Source organism: Aphis gossypii, unplaced genomic scaffold, assembly GCF_020184175.1.
Source record: "Aphis gossypii isolate Hap1 unplaced genomic scaffold, ASM2018417v2 Contig00215, whole genome shotgun sequence".
Classification (NCBI taxonomy): Eukaryota; Metazoa; Arthropoda; class Insecta; order Hemiptera; family Aphididae; genus Aphis; species Aphis gossypii.
Window position 1 is genome coordinate 30,056 of NW_026083030.1, and position 16,379 is coordinate 46,434.

The following is a 16,379-nucleotide window of genomic DNA, read 5'->3' on the forward strand; positions in this document are numbered from 1 at the left end:
AAGCTTTAGTTTTAAAGGATTCACGAGACATGAAAAAGAAATCAACTTCATTACAAATTGAATAACATAATAATAGAGCTCTAGGAAAAAATAAATCAGAACATATTTTTTTTTTTTTATAAAAAGGTAAAAAAAATAAACAAGAGTTTCTAATCGAATAACTATGAGTACAAATACTAATTTTACGTAATAAATTAGAACAATCAATATAATATTATGCTCTCTTTACAGAATACCTCCAATATGTAAACCATTTGTATGTTGGATAACACTTTTTTTAGTGTGTTAATTGTTATTTTATTTTTAGGTGAAGGATTTAGTGTTTGAGTATATTGTAAATGAAATGCGCCCATTAAGAACTTGTGAAAAAAAAAGTTTCAAAAGGTTAATCGTAGGGCTTACTGGATCAAATGATGATATAGTTCCAAGTAGAAAACAGTTATCAAAACAATTGGATTTAAAATATGATCAATACGTTTCAATGCTAACCAATTTAGTTGCAAAACATGACTATATTTGTGCAACAGCCGATATATGGAGTGCCAATAATCGAAGTTACATGGGTATACACTATTTCTTATGCACACTATTAATATTGATTATTTTTAATTTATTATAATTTATTCGTAGGAATGACTTGTCACTTCATAGACGAAGAAACATATTTTCGCCAATCATATGTCATTGGTTGTATACGCATAAAAGGAAGCCACAACTATCAAAATATTACTGAGGTTATGATAGACATTACAAAAACTTACAAAATTGATCTATCAAAAATAACACATATTGTCACAGATAATGCTTCGAACTTTGGTAAGGCATTCCGAGTATTCTCTTCTCTACCACCTAATGAAGAAACAAGTACAAGTGATGTGGGAAATTTTGATGAAAATAGTTCAGAGAGTTCAAATTTTGATAGTGAATCTGACTGCTCAGACTTGGATTCAGAAAGAGTTAATTTGAATAATTTGTTAAATTTGGAATCAAACCTAGCCAACAATGGTAGTTTTTTTTACCTCAGCATATGCTATGTTGTGCACAAACTTTAAACTTGATTGCAGCTAGCGATATATCTAAAATTTCTAATAATGATTACAACAAAATTTCTAAGTCAACTTTTAATAAATTAACACACTTTTGGAATTTAGCTAGTAGAAGTACAGCAGCATCAGACACAATATATGATATCTGCAAGTGTAAGTTCCCAGTTCCTGTCTATATCTAGATAAACTCAATTTCTACAGTATCTATCTATATCTAGATAAATTTAAGTTAAGATATCTTATCTATATTTAGATATTTTACTTTTATCTAAGCACAACACTGCCCACAAATCAATTGACTGCCAGTCAATCTTCGTCTGTAAAATCAAAATTCATTGTTGGTTCTGTAAAGAACTCATCTTCCAAGCTGTCATCAGTGCCTGTGCGTAAGCATGTTGATATTTTTGTCTCGAGGCTTGATCAGGGTGTTACAACTGCCCTGCAAGAATCTGAATTGTTCAATGGTTACCTAGACGTGACTATCAACAAAATGGTTACAAGGCATCCATCATACTCTTCGTTCCATATTCGTCTGCCTGCGGATAAGCTGGATATTGTCCTCGATCCTGAATTCTGGCCCGATGGTGTAATGGTCAAACGTTTTTGGGGTCGTATAGCTCCTGAGATGATTCAAGACGCCACTCAAAAAAACTGATATCTTCATGTTCGTCTACCTGTCCTCCTCTTAGTGTGGCGTACGCTCCACCCACTTCCAGATCTGGTGTTGTGAAACACCGCGAAAAACTTATCAGCCAAGGAGTGAAGCTACCCATAAGCTACTATCAAAACTGTAGAGGTCTTAGAACCAAACTTTGTCTTTTTAAATGTAATGTTGCTGTGTTTAATTATATTTTCATTTGTTTAACTGAAACGTGGCTTACTAATAGCTTCCAAGACACGGAATTAGGTTTTCACAACTATGTTGTATTTAGGTGCGATAGAAGTAGTCAATCCAGTAATTTTAGTAGAGGAGGAGGAGTTCTCGTTGCCATTCGTAACGATGTGGTCCATAACTTGTTACCTGCACTCATTAACAATGTTGAATATTTATTCATTAAATTTTATGTAAATAATAATGCTTAAATTGTTTGTTCCGTATACATTCCTCCTAGTAGCCCTATCCCGGTATATGAGTCCTTTATATTTGCTGCTCAATATATTATCGACGCCAATCCTGGTTCCGTATTTATTTTCTCTGGTGATTTTAACCTTCCTGACCTATCCTGGTCTAATGACGATTTTGGTTTAATTTATTCTTCCTCTGGCCCTATAATCCACTGTGTTCCTGACGTTTTCGCATATAATAACTTTTTCCAGCTAAATCACATACCCAACTCCAATGGCAATTTCTTTGATCTAGTTTTTTCAAATGATTCTCGGATCATTATAGAGAAATCCGTTACTGGGGTGGTTCCTTGTGATCCTTACCACCCAGCCTTAGTTTTTATGATTAATTTTGTAGATGACTTACCATCTATTGATAGATGTCATAAATATTATAATTTTCGTAAGGCCTGTTATCCTCGTATTAGTGCCTTCTTATCATCTTAGAAACCTTAGCAACAACCGATATTAATTCTGCTACGTGTGCATTGTACGATGCATTGCATTGCTGTGTTACAAGTTTTGTACCTTTAGTTGTTTTCAAACCTTCTAAATTTCCATCCTGGTTCTCTAAAAATCTAAAAAACATTGTTTTGCCAAGAAAGAAATGCACGCTAAATACAAAGCATCACGTAACCCTGCTGACTATAACAAATTCTCTAACCTGCGCGCTCAGTATAAGTATTATTATAAAAAGTGCTTTAAAACATTTCTGGATAACACTGAAAACAAGCTTAAAGTTAATCCTCGTTTATTCTGGGACTTTGTACGTAAGCGTAGATCTAGCAATGGTATTCCCAACTCTGTTCACCCCAATGATGTAACTGCCACTGGTCCTGAATCCATCTCCAGTCTTTTCTCATCCTACTTTAACTCAGTCTATGTGCCTTCCCCAGCAAGTAGCCTACCTGTTTTTCCATTTACTTTACCATCTGACTGCATCTTTAGTGTCGATGATGTCGAGAACTGGTTAGCTGATCTAAAAGAAAATCGCTTGGCTTCGTAATGCGAACCATGAATGAGTTCAAGCTGGCTGGATCTCTCAAGACTGTCTACTGCTCTTTAGTCCGAAGCATGCTAGAGTATGCGTCTGTGCTCTGGGACCCATTTGTGGTAATTGATTCTTGCCACTTGGAGCGAGTACAAAGGCGCTTTCTGTCGTCTGCAGCTTACATGCTAAAAATTGTCCATCCTCCCCATGACTATACTCCAGTATTGCGAGCACTTGGCCTTACATCTTTAGCAGATAGGCGCGTTAAAGCTAATCTGGCCTTTTTAAAAAAGTTAATCGATGGTTCCCTAAACGCCCCTTCACTGCTCGTTCAAGTAAACTTTAAAGTTTCTCATCGGGCCACAAGGTCTCGAGTTCCTTTTGCTGTACCTCTCCACTGTACCAATTACGGTAAAAATAAACCAATTGACCGCATGATGCGGTTGGCTAACGAGGACCCCTCCCTTCTCAGTTTACTTTAATATTGTGTTATTTTTGTACATTTATTGTATGTAATTTTGCTTGTGTCCTAATTATTTTAGTTTATATTTACTGTGCCTGTAATTCCGCTGTATTTTCTGTTTAGGCCGTCACCCCTTGTATATGTTAGCTATCTTATTTTACTGAATTATTGTTATGAACTGTACTAAATAAGGATTTTTTTATTCCTTGAATTAATTAATAAATAAAATAAATAAATACACTGTGTACGATTAATTAACGATATTATAATCTATCATACTGCTTTTTTATATACAGTTTGTAGCAATATTTTTAAAATGGAAGAGGTAAATGCTGCTGTTTTTTCACCAGTAAAAAAAAATCCATGTGGAAAGGTAAGCAGAATTTAATACAATTAATTATAACAATATATTATTATGAATTTGTATTATATAACACATTATTTATTATCATAATTTACTTACTAATATCAAACATTTTTTGTAGTTTGTTGGTAGCCAAAAAAAAGAAATTATCATAAATATGTACAAAATGAAAATGATAGAGGGAGCTAATCTGCCAGTTGATCAAAAGCCGAAATATTATGACATCATAAAATTCATTTCACATTATACCGGTATTTGACAACGTACCATCACAACAACGTTATCGGATTATAAAAAAAAGGTATAATTTCTTCTCCTAATAAAAATAAAATAAGGCCAACAATTACCGAAAAGATTGACGAGTTTGACAAAAATGCTTTTCGGCAAAAAATTCATGGGTTCTGGTTTCGAAGAAAAATACCAACTTTGCAAAAAATTCTTACTGCCGTCAATGATGATCCTAGTTTACCAAATTTGAAATGCACATCATTACGTACAATTTTAAAACATTTAAGTTTCGTATATACCAAAAAAACTCGTAACAGTGCACTGACTGAACGAAGCGAATTAGTCTGCTGGCGACAAAGGTATTTGGAAAAAATTAAATTTTATCGCAGCCAAGGTTTTCCAATTTACTACCTTGACGAGACTTGGGTAAACGCTGGGGAAACGACTTCAAAATCGTGGGTCGATAAAACAATAAAATCACATCGAGACGCATTTTTACAAGGGCTAACTACTGGACAAAAAAATCCGTCTGGTAAAGGCAAACGTTTAATTGTTGTCCATATAGGATTGTCTGATGGTTTCGTCGTTGGTGGTCTCTTGGTTTTTGAATCTAAAAAAAATACAAGTGATTACCACGACGAAATTAATGGCAACACATTTTATGAATAGTTTAGTAGCATTTTACCACTACTAAAAGAAAATGCAGTAGCTGTTATGGATAATGCGCCGTACCATTCGGTTAAAAAAGAAACGTTTCCCCAATCTTCGTGGAAAAAGGAAAACATTATTCAATGGTTGACGATAAGAGGGAAAATAATTGACCAACGTATGGTCAAACATCGACTCTTGGAAGAGGCACAAGAATTTCGAACGGATTGTAATAAGTACGTTATTGATGAATTGGCAAAAGAAAACAATAAAATTGTACTTGGGCTACCACCGTATCATTGTGAACTCAATCCTATTGAGTTGGCGTGGTCTTCTGTTAAACAGTACGTTAAAATGAACAATACAACCTATAAATTACCAGATGTAAAACAATTGTTGATTGAAGGCGTGGAACGAGTTTCACCCGACATGTGGAAAAATTTTATAAGCCACGTTATTAAAAAGGAGGAGAATAGAAAACTGATAAATATAGACAATGTATTTGTTTTAAATGTAATTTTGAAATAACCAACCCATCATTTGTTCCAATTTTTTTTCATACCTTATCATACGATAGTCACTTTATAATTCGAGAACTTGGTTTTGATGATAAGAATATACATGTTATTAGAAATTCTGTAGAAAATATATATATCTTTTATTAAAGAGGTTGCTCTGAGATTTAGTATAAAATTCGTTGACACATTCCGTTTTATGGCCTCCTCATTAAGCGAGCTTGCAGAAATTTACTCGAAGATAAATCAAGGTTTAAAGAAACTTTAAAATTATTTTCTAATAAAACATTTGATTTAGTCACACGAAAAGGGGTTTTCCCTTATGAATATATTGATAGTTGGAGTAAATTAAACGAAACTCGATTACCTCCAAAATCTGCAGTTTATAACTCTTTAAAAGATGAAGAAATTAATAATAATGATTATTCTCATGCTAAAAAATTTGGAAAGTATTTAATATTAAAACATTGGGTGAGTATAGTGATCTTTCTTTGAAAACTGATGTCACCATACTAACGGATGTGTTCGAACATATTAGAGATTTATGTTTATCTACTCTTAGTCTAGATATTGCTCATTATATGACTGCTCCAGGATTTGCTTTCGATTGTATGCTTAAATGTACTAAGGTTAAATTAGAAAAATTAACTGATTATAACATGCTTTTATATTTTGAATCCTCCATCAGAGGGGGTATCTGTCAATCAGTTAAAAGATATGCTAAAGCAAACATACCAAACATTAAAGGTTTGAACTATAATCCTGATAAATCAATTTCATGGATTACATATTGATTGTGTAAATTTATATGGAAAGTCGATGTTAACTGAGCTACCTTTCAAAGATTTCGAATGGGTTGATGACTTGAACATAGATATTACTAAAATTCCTGATGATTTAGAAGTCGGATATATATTAGAAGTTGATATTGATTATCCTGAATATTTACATAAAAAACATAATGATTTCCCGTTTTTACCTTTAAACGAATGTCCTCCAAATTCAAAAGTTAAAAAATTATTAAATACTTTATCATCAAAAAACAATATATATTACACTATAAAAATTTAAAACAAGCAATTGCTAATGGTCTTAAATTAGTAAAAATTCATCATCGAGCAATCAAATTTTCACAGAGTAAATGGATGGCCTCATATATCGAACTATGTACGAGAATGAGGAGAGAAGCTAAAAACAGATTTGAAAAAGATTTTTGGAAGTTATTAATTAATAGCGTTTTTGGTAAATGTATGGAGAATGTTCGAACTAGAGTTTCTTTAAAACTGGTTTCATCAGATAAACAAGCAAATAAATTGATGATGAAAAATACTTCTAAAGATAGAACTATATATTCTGAAAATCTTATGGCTATTCACCAACTTAAGGAAACTATCAAATTCGATAAAGCAATTTATGTAGGGTCTGCAATTTTAGATGTCTCGAAAACATTTATGTATGATTTTCATTATAATGTAATGAAAAATAAATATAATATAAAATACGATTATTGTACTCGGATACAGATTCTCTGATATATAATATTCGAACATTTAATTTTTTTGATGATATTAGATATGATTTATTTCCGTATTTTGATACATCAAACTATCCAAAAGATCATTATTGTTTTAGCGAAAATCATAAAAATCAACCTGGTTATTTTAAAGATGAAATGGGAAGAAAAATGTTAAAAGAATTTGTTTCATTAAGACCGAAATTATACGCTTACAAGACTGAAAACAACGATGAGGTTAAAAAAGCTAAAGGTGTGAAAAAATATGTAATTAATCAACATATGTATTTTAAAAATTATATAGAAGTATTAAATGCGTGCATAAACCATATCTCTCTTGATAATAAGCAAACTTGTAGAAACATGAATTTTATTCAATCGAATAAACATGTTGTTCATTCTAAAACAATGAATAAGCTTGTACTAGGTGGTAACGATGATAAACGTTTTATAACAAATGATGGGATTAATTCACTAGCATACGAACATTATAAATTAAAAAAATAATTATTCTAATTTTCAATATGTTTCAGAGAATCGATATTAAATGTTTTTTCCACGCTATCTAGTGATCATAATTATTTCTAAGTTTAAATTATTATCATCAGTAGGTGTCGTTCAAAGTGAAAGGAAAACATTATACGAATAACTAAAATAATTTAATTTAATACTGTTTTTTTTATTTTTTATAAAAAGGTAAAATATATAAAACAATGTATTTAATAATATCTTTCGATAATATCCATGACTTATGGCTGGAATCAAAACCCATCCATTTAACAAGCATTTTATCTTTAACTTTTTTTGTAATATGTTCAATTAGAAATGTGTTCGGAAAATTGGTCAATTTAATTTCTTGCTCATAAAAACCACCTAGAATTATATTGTTTGATCCATCCTTTAGCTGATAAGTTATTGGTTCTGTATGTAAAACTTTTGAAACTGTGAAAATTTCTGTTGTCCAATTCGGTGTATATCCTTTACCAAATATATGCTTATATTTTGATATTCTTACTTTATCATTAATTTTAAATTTTTGTTTATAAAATGTTTTATTTGTTTGTATATTTGATTTGATTTTACTTGTATTTATTCTAGCTTCATATGGTGTACATTTAATTGATCTATGTTTTGTATGATTATATTATAAATATTTTTTATATTTTGTTATACCAATTCCATGTACCTGTTGCAGTAAAATGTTTGTATATATTATTTTTTAGAGTTTGTATAACACGTTCTCCAATTGAACACTTGATAACGCTATACGTACTATAATGTCTAATTTTATTTTTTTCATTAACTGCTGAAATTGATTATTATAAAATTCTGTACCATTATCTGTTTGTAATAATTTTGGATTAGCTTGTTTTAATATATTAAACATACCTTTTGTACATTCTTTTCCTGTTTTATTTTTCAATGATTCTACCCATACATATTTCGTGTATGTATCTATAACAACTAAAATATACCTTAAACCAAGATTTTGTTTAGAATGAGATTGCATATCCATTAAATCAGCTTTCCAAAGGTCCTTTAAATCGTGTTATTATACTACGTCTTGGAAATACTTTTCTTGCAGGTTGATGTAGCTCTAAACCCTCTAATGTAGACATTAAACTATAATATTCCTCTCACGTAATTCTTCTATAATAGATATGATTTCATTATTTACACCAGTATTACCAGCATTTTGGGACGATGTTAAAAGATTTAATCTAACAACTAATTCATTTGGATCATCATAATACACTAATTGTGTATGAGGTATTACATCTTTATATAAACCAGATCCTTTCTTAACTGACGGTGATAAACGAAATTTAAATAGCTGATTAGTTGGAGGTTCTTCAAATTTAGAACTAATCACTGAAGAAGAAAAATCAAATGGTTCATTTGATATGGCTGTATCATTAATAATGTTTCTTCGTTTTGCGCCTGAGCTAGATAAAAAGTTATCAAATTCTTTTAATTTTAATTGAGAAGGAGTTTTAACTTTTGTGTTATTTATTTTCAATACTTCCTCATTTAATTGTTTTTCATCAATTTTCATTCGATCATATAGAGGTTTTACAACGTTCGTCCATTTGAAATATCTTGAGGTTTTAGGTTTCCCGTCTGCCTTTAAATAAACTTTACTTGTTTTTAGAATATTATAATATGATTCCATATCTTCTATCGTCATATTTTTTGGTACTTTCTCACATAATAAAGACCAAAGTCCTTTAGTCCAAGGGTAGTAGTTAGTAAGTCAATAGTTTGAGTAAAGGTATAAATGTTTCGCGAAAATAGTTATCAGAATCTATAACACCACGCTTCATGTTCATTATTTTACTTTTGATATTTTTTTTTGATAATATCAAATTTTTTAACAAAACTTTATCTTATTCATTGAAAATAATGAACTTAATATATCTGTTTCCTTCAACTAAAGATAATACTATGTAGATTTTGTCTATATTACAACTATATTTATATACTTATTTTTTTAATAAAAGTATGAAAACCACATCTATATCTACCTTCATTCATTTCACGTGTTTTATCAATAACCATAAATCCGTAATCACTATGATTCCAGCAGAAATGAGAAATTTTCCGAAATTCTGAGAAATCCATATCTGCTGATGAATGATCATTGAATATATGTTTTAAATTTGTATCATCCTGTTTTAGAATTATTAATAAATTTGAATTATCTCTTACCAGTTGCTTTGGAATTTTAGAATATGTTTGTGCTAAATAGAATACAGAGCTAGCACCTGAATGTCTACACATTCCGAAATATTCTTTTATTATCGACTGCGGACCACATAAAACATCATCGAAAATTATTACAGAATTCTTTTTAGTTAAATTCGGTTTTATAACTTTATCAGCGTCTGAAAATATAAAAATGTTAGCACCTTTTATATCATCTATTATTTTTTTTTAATAAAAATATTTTTCTTGATTAGAAGTTTTTGAGTATAAATAAATATTTTCAAATCTTATTCCGTTTTCATGAGTGATTAAATTATACATTATATTTGTTTTACCTGAACCACTAGGACCGACTATAATAGCACGTATAGTATCAGGTAATAACGGTCCATGTCTTGACGTTTTTTTTATTATTTGAGTATCAACGTTCGAAATATCTAATTTATCTTTCTGTTCAATCAAATCCATTTTTTTTCTTATAAATACTCTGGATCTTTTAAATTTATAACCAGTGAAAGATAGTGTGCTCAACCTGTAAGTAGAAATCAGATAAGACTGGTGAAGGTTTTATAAACTTCTTTATAAATACTGAAATAAAGTATGATGAAGGTTAAACAGAAAATAGGTATGAGTTATAAAGGTAAACATAAAAGTAATAAAAAAATAAAAAAGAGAACACTAGCTGCAAAAAAAGGAAAGGTTAAGAAAAATCCTAATGGTAAAAGATTGATTTTAACACCAGGTCAGACAGGAGGTGCGATTCCTCTAATTCCTATTTTCGCAGGGTTATCAGCTCTCGGTAGTTTAATGTCTGGGAGTGCTAGTGTTTATAATGCAATTCAAAATTCGAAAAAAAAGAAAGGTAGCGGATTGAATTTAATCAATAATGGATCAAGAAAAAAAACTGATAAAAACGTTACCTGACAGACCACTCACATCTAGAGACATTATAAAATACATTGCAAAGTTTAATATCAATCATTTCCGAGGAGTCTTTTCACGAGATAACTTACCTAAAAAACCACGAACAATTGAATGTGGTATATTAAACTTAGACGTATCTTCAGGTGATGGAAGTCATTGGGTAGCGTTTTACAAAATTAAAGATAAGGTTGTATATTTTGATAGCTTCGGTGATTTACCTCCACCAATTGAATTACAAAACTATTTCAAAGGAAATACGATTATATATAACTATTCAAATTATCAAGATTTTAATTCATTTAATTGTGGACATTTATGTCTTGAATTTTTACAATGTATGAATCAATTACATTAAGTTTAACTGGTAATATAACTACATTATCTGTGCATTATTTTCCAGCAATTGATGTGTATGATGACTCGAAAATTGCTTTGTTAAATTTACAAACATATAATACATTTCCAAAAATAAATGAAACTAATAACCAGTTTGAAATACATTTAGAAAACCCCGATCGTTTACTAAATAATAATAAATTTCCAACCTGTTATATCACACTGAAAAAGGGGTGTTACGGTATTAAGGATATTAAAAATCAAATTTTGACACAAATAGATGACTTTTATAATGTTAACGAATACATTGGAATAAAACTAACAGAGAAAATAACTTTTGATATCGGGATTGATCAAGTAGATTTTAGGACAACCATATACAGTAATGGTACAATACGTTTTAACGTAGAAAACAGAATAGGACCTTTATTGGGATTTGAAAAAAAAAAATTATGAACCACACATGCAATACATTGATGGTCATCGTTCAAAGAAAGTGGTAAATTTAAACAGTGTTAATTCAATAAAAGCAATGTGCAATATAGCTCAAGGTTCATTCAACAACCACATGTCAAGTCATTCAATTTATGAGTTTTCCCCTAGTGAGAACATAGGGTCTAAGCTGATTCAAACACCAAATAACCTAATATATTACAAATTAAATAAAACAAATATCGATTCAATAACTATACAATTAGTTGATCAAGATCATAATCCGATAAACAATTTAGGTGAGAAATTAATAATCAATCTACATATTAAACGTTACGGATCTTAATATGGGATTAAAATTTACTATAAGCCCATTACAAAAGATAAATCTTGCTAGTCATATGACTAAAGCGTTACCGGTAACATCGAATAAAGTAGGTAAATAAAATAACAACGAAAAATAAAACAATTTTAAAGGCTTTAGGTTATAAATTAGAGCAGAAACCGATTCTAAAATTACGAAAATCGAATATCATTCATATACACCGTATACAACTTCATTTAATAATAATGATGAAATACGCATATCAATCCAACAAACAGATGTTTATCCGTATCTGAATGAAAGCTTTATATATTTAGAAGGTCAAGTAGTATCAGATGCTGGAAAATTAAAACTTACTAATAACGGTTTTTCCTATCTCTTTGAACAAATACGACTTGAAATCAATGGAATAGAAGTAGATAGTACACGTGTACTTGGTATTACCAGTTCGTTAAAAGGTTATCTATCAGGTACACCTGATAATTATAATTGTTATGAAAATGCTGGTTGGATTTTTAAAAATAGTTCAAACCCAGCAAATAGTAATTGAGAATTTAGTGTATGCATTCCGTTGAAATATTGGTTAGGTCTATTTGAAGACTTTAAAAAGATATTAGTTAATTCTAGATTAGAACTAATATTACTCGAAGTCATAGCGATTTAAACGCTCTAAAAGTAATTACTAGTGGAAGTACAAATTCTGGAAAAGTTGTTTTGAATAAAATAGTTTTGAAGGTTCCACATATTACTGTTGATGATGAAGAAAGGTTAAAATTATTAAAACTTATTGAAAAAGAAAAAAGTTTGTTTATCCCGTTCAGATCTTTTGAAACTTTTGAATATCCTGAATTCGGAACCACAAAAAAAGTTGTATGGAACCTAAAAACTGCTTCAAAATTAGAAAAACCTCGATTCATTATAATCGGATTACAAAAGGGACGTGAAAATTCGTTAGAAAAAGATTGTGGTATATTCGATCATTGTAATATAACTAATGTAAAAGTATTTTTAAACTCAATAGCATATCCTTATGATAATTTAAATTTGGATTTTGCTAAAAATAATTTTACCTTATTATATGATATGTATACATCGTTTCAAGAATCGTACTATGAAAAAAGTATTCGGAACTCGATATTAAGCCCATCTACATTTCTAACGCAAGCTCCAATTATTGTTATCGATACGTCAAAACAAAATGATTCAGCTACAGCTTCATCAGTAGATGTTCAATTAGAAATTGAAGCATCAGAATCTCTTTCAGGTGTAACTGCTTATTGTTTATTAATTCATGATCGCATTGTAGAATATGTACCTTTTACTAGGGAAGTAAGAAAACTAGTATAATCAATTTAAAATTAATTTAGAATAATGAGACAATACATATAAATATATTTTTTTTATTTTGAACCAAAACATATTATTTTTTATTTTTTAAAAAAAACATGATTAAAAAATATAATTATGAAGTGTGTATACACTGCTTATACTTTATGTGGAACATAGAAAAGAATTTATTGGTTGTAGTGGAATACTCCGCCTATGTTACACGGGAAATAAATAGTGTATACACTGTTTAAACTTTATGTGTAACAGGGGAAAAAATAATTGATTTAAATTTTAAAAATCAGTGTTTTTACTGGTACAGCGGAGAAAAAAAAAGTTTGAGGGGGAAAATTCCCCTTAAAATTTTGCAATCTCCGCAGTCAAAAGTGAGCAGAACATACAAATGTATACTACTCTTAGAAATTGTCTACAATCAATAGATGTTTCTTGTGGGGTAAACTCAAATGTTCTCGATGTTTTAAAAATAAAGTTTAAGAATGTTCCAACAAGTGAAAAGCTGATATCAATTATAACGGATGAGATGTCACTAAAAAAATTGATTTCTTATAACTCTCAAAATGATCAATTTAGTGGTTATGAAGACTTTGGTATAGATCATGAGTTTGTTGATATGAAAATGAATCGCATCTGTGACCACTGACCAAGCATTAGTTGTTATGATTAAAGGTAAATGTTAAACCTTGGAAACAAATAGTAGGATATTTTTTTTCTAAAGGACCAGTATCTGGCTTTAGATTTAAAAACATTATTACTGATGTTATCAATAAAGTTAGAGATGCCGGTTTTATTCCAAAAGTTATTATATGTGACCAAGGTACCAATAATATTTGTATGAGAAATTTATTTGGAGCCACACAAACTCAACCATTCATCAACTTCAATGATGAAAACATTTATTTCTTTCATGATAGTCCTCATTTAATTAAATCAGTACGAAATAATTTAAAAAAATACAATGTTAGTTATGAAAATGATTTGTGTAGTTGGTCAGATTTAGCAGATTTTTATAATTTGGACAAACACAAAAAGCCAAGGTTAGCTCCTCGATTAAATAAAATTCACATGGATCTACCACTATTCTCACCAATGCGTGTTTGTTTGGCAACCCAAACATTAAGCCATTCTGTTAGTTCTGGTATGATGACTTTGATTTCAATGAATGAAATGAAAAGTTCAGCTATACATACAGCAAGATTTATAGAATTCTTTGATAATTTATTTGATGTTTTTAACAGTATAACACACAGTGAAGCAAAAACATTAAGAAAGCCACTAACTAAAACTTCTGATCATTGGAATTTTTTGAATAAAGCAGAACAGATATCGTATTAGGAAAACTTAAAGTTCACAATAGAACTGGGAAATTAACACCGTGTATAGAAGGTTGGAAAGAAAATATTATTGCTTTGAAATTGTTATTTACAGAATTAAATGAAAAGTATAAAATAGATTTTTTATTAACAAGAAAACTAACACAAGACTGTGTAGAAAATGTGTTCTCAGTAGTAAGGTCAAACAAAATAATGTGAATGCTTTGAAATTGTTTGTTCGAACTTGCCGCTTCCAGCCGCTATTGTTACGCCGTGCGACAACCGGTCCGCGAGACAGCACATCTCGCGGTCATTGACCTTGGCAAAGTCGTCGCCGTCCATAATTAATTAGTCCTACGCTCACCATCGTTCGTCCCGTGCGTCTCGTGTGGTGTCCGGTCGTTATTCTTGTCGCCCTTTTTTCCGCGACCATCTCAAAAAGTGATACTTGCAAGTCGTACTGTATCCTGTTATTCGTGTTGGCATTTTGCACGGATCTATCTGTTATTTACCGACGTGCCGTGTTCCGCACCGCGACCGGCGAATTCAACGCGTCGTATTTTATTGCGCAATACCGCCGTTCGATATCGTGATTACATAAAGTCGCGCTTTACGTAATCCGATCTCCCGCCGTGTTCGCGTGACGCCGCGTCCGTGGTTATCAACATTGCCGTATCAGCTGCCGCCACCAACGCCGCCGATACTGACCGTAACGACCGTGGCGTATGTGCCGACCGGTATTTATCATATTGTTATTTATATGATACTAGTATCAATATTATTATTATTATTTACTATTGTTATTATTCTGTGTGGCGCTGCTCCCGTGGAGACGTCCGCGTAAGCGTCATTGTTAGAAGCACTAATATATATTATTATTTTTATTCTATACACTATGTCGTAATTATTATGAACGCATCCCAATTCCGTGAACATCACATTTTATTATTATAGTTGTCCGGCCAAATGCTCGATAATAGCCGGTAACGCACATTGTTATTTGCAGAATTAAATGAAAAGAATAAAATAGATTTTTTATTAACAAGAAGACTAACACAAGACTGTGTAGAAAATGTGTTCTCAGTAGTAAGGTCAAACAAAATAATGTCACACCTGACGCTACAAAATTTCATTCAGCAATCCGTATGTGTATGTGCAATACTTTATTGGAACCGTCACAAAGTGGAAATTGTGAATCTGAATGTGATGCAGTTCAGTTCTTGACCAAATGCAGTGAGCTAAACAAAATTAAAATACAGTTAAAAGTAATAGGTGATCCAAATGATGATGAATATTCTGATAAAGAAGATTGTCTTAATTTACATTTATCTTCATTCTTCAATGAATATTGAAAGTATACTAATGGAAATCGTGAAGCTTGTGCGATAGGCTATGTAGCTGGATGGGTGTGTAGCAAACTGATTCATCAAGAATGTGTAGATAAGTTAGTTGCCAAAAAACAGAATAATCCTCAAGTCAACCTGGAAAATACACACATAGAAATGAAATCGTATCAAAATGCCAATTATTATATCGATTTAAAAACACACTGGAATTTGCAAAAATGTTACGTGTTATTTAATTTAAATATAGAGTCACTTTTGTTTAAAAATAAAAACCGGTGTTCGAACAGAAATTATAAAAATTGTTGATCTTGTTTGTAAACCATTGAATATATGTGATGCATGTAAAACCGAATTCTTAAAAAAATGTTTAAATGTATTAATAAATAGTTTCATAAAAAATAGCAATAACAACATTGATGTCTTCAAAATGCATTCAAAAAATTAAAAATTAAAAAAAATATTCCATTTGTAAATCGATATGTATATTTATGTATATAAATCAAAATGTATAATTTATATTCTTTGATTTTACCTATATTGTATTATATTATACACCCAAATATTCATTTAACATATATCATAATCAAAAGTTATAATAAACTATGTGTATATTTATATATTATAACTAGGGAACGGACTTTATTGTAATAAAAAAATCAAAATATGTAATTAATTTTATTAAAATATTTAAAATAAATAAAAAAAATATATACATCGAAAAAATGTATTAGTAGGTACTAAAAATTACAAAAAAAAATATTTTATAAATAAAAGTATTACA

The 16,379-nt window shown here is 30.2% G+C and overlaps 1 protein-coding gene across 1 annotated transcript; it reads left to right on the forward strand.

Moving 5' to 3' along the window:
- The first annotated feature begins 3,164 nt into the window (after positions 1–3,164).
- LOC126553349 (uncharacterized) lies at positions 3,165–3,623 on the forward strand. Its single transcript, XM_050208531.1, has one exon. It carries the CDS (start codon positions 3,165–3,167, stop codon positions 3,621–3,623), a length of 459 nt encoding a protein of 152 aa, XP_050064488.1.
- Positions 3,624–16,379: the final 12,756 nt, after the last annotated feature.

What these genes read in the sequence shown, in the direction of transcription:
- LOC126553349 (XM_050208531.1), top strand. Translation starts at nt 3,165, where the DNA reads ATGAATGAGTTCAAGCTGGCTGGATCTCTCAAGACTGTCTACTGCTCT.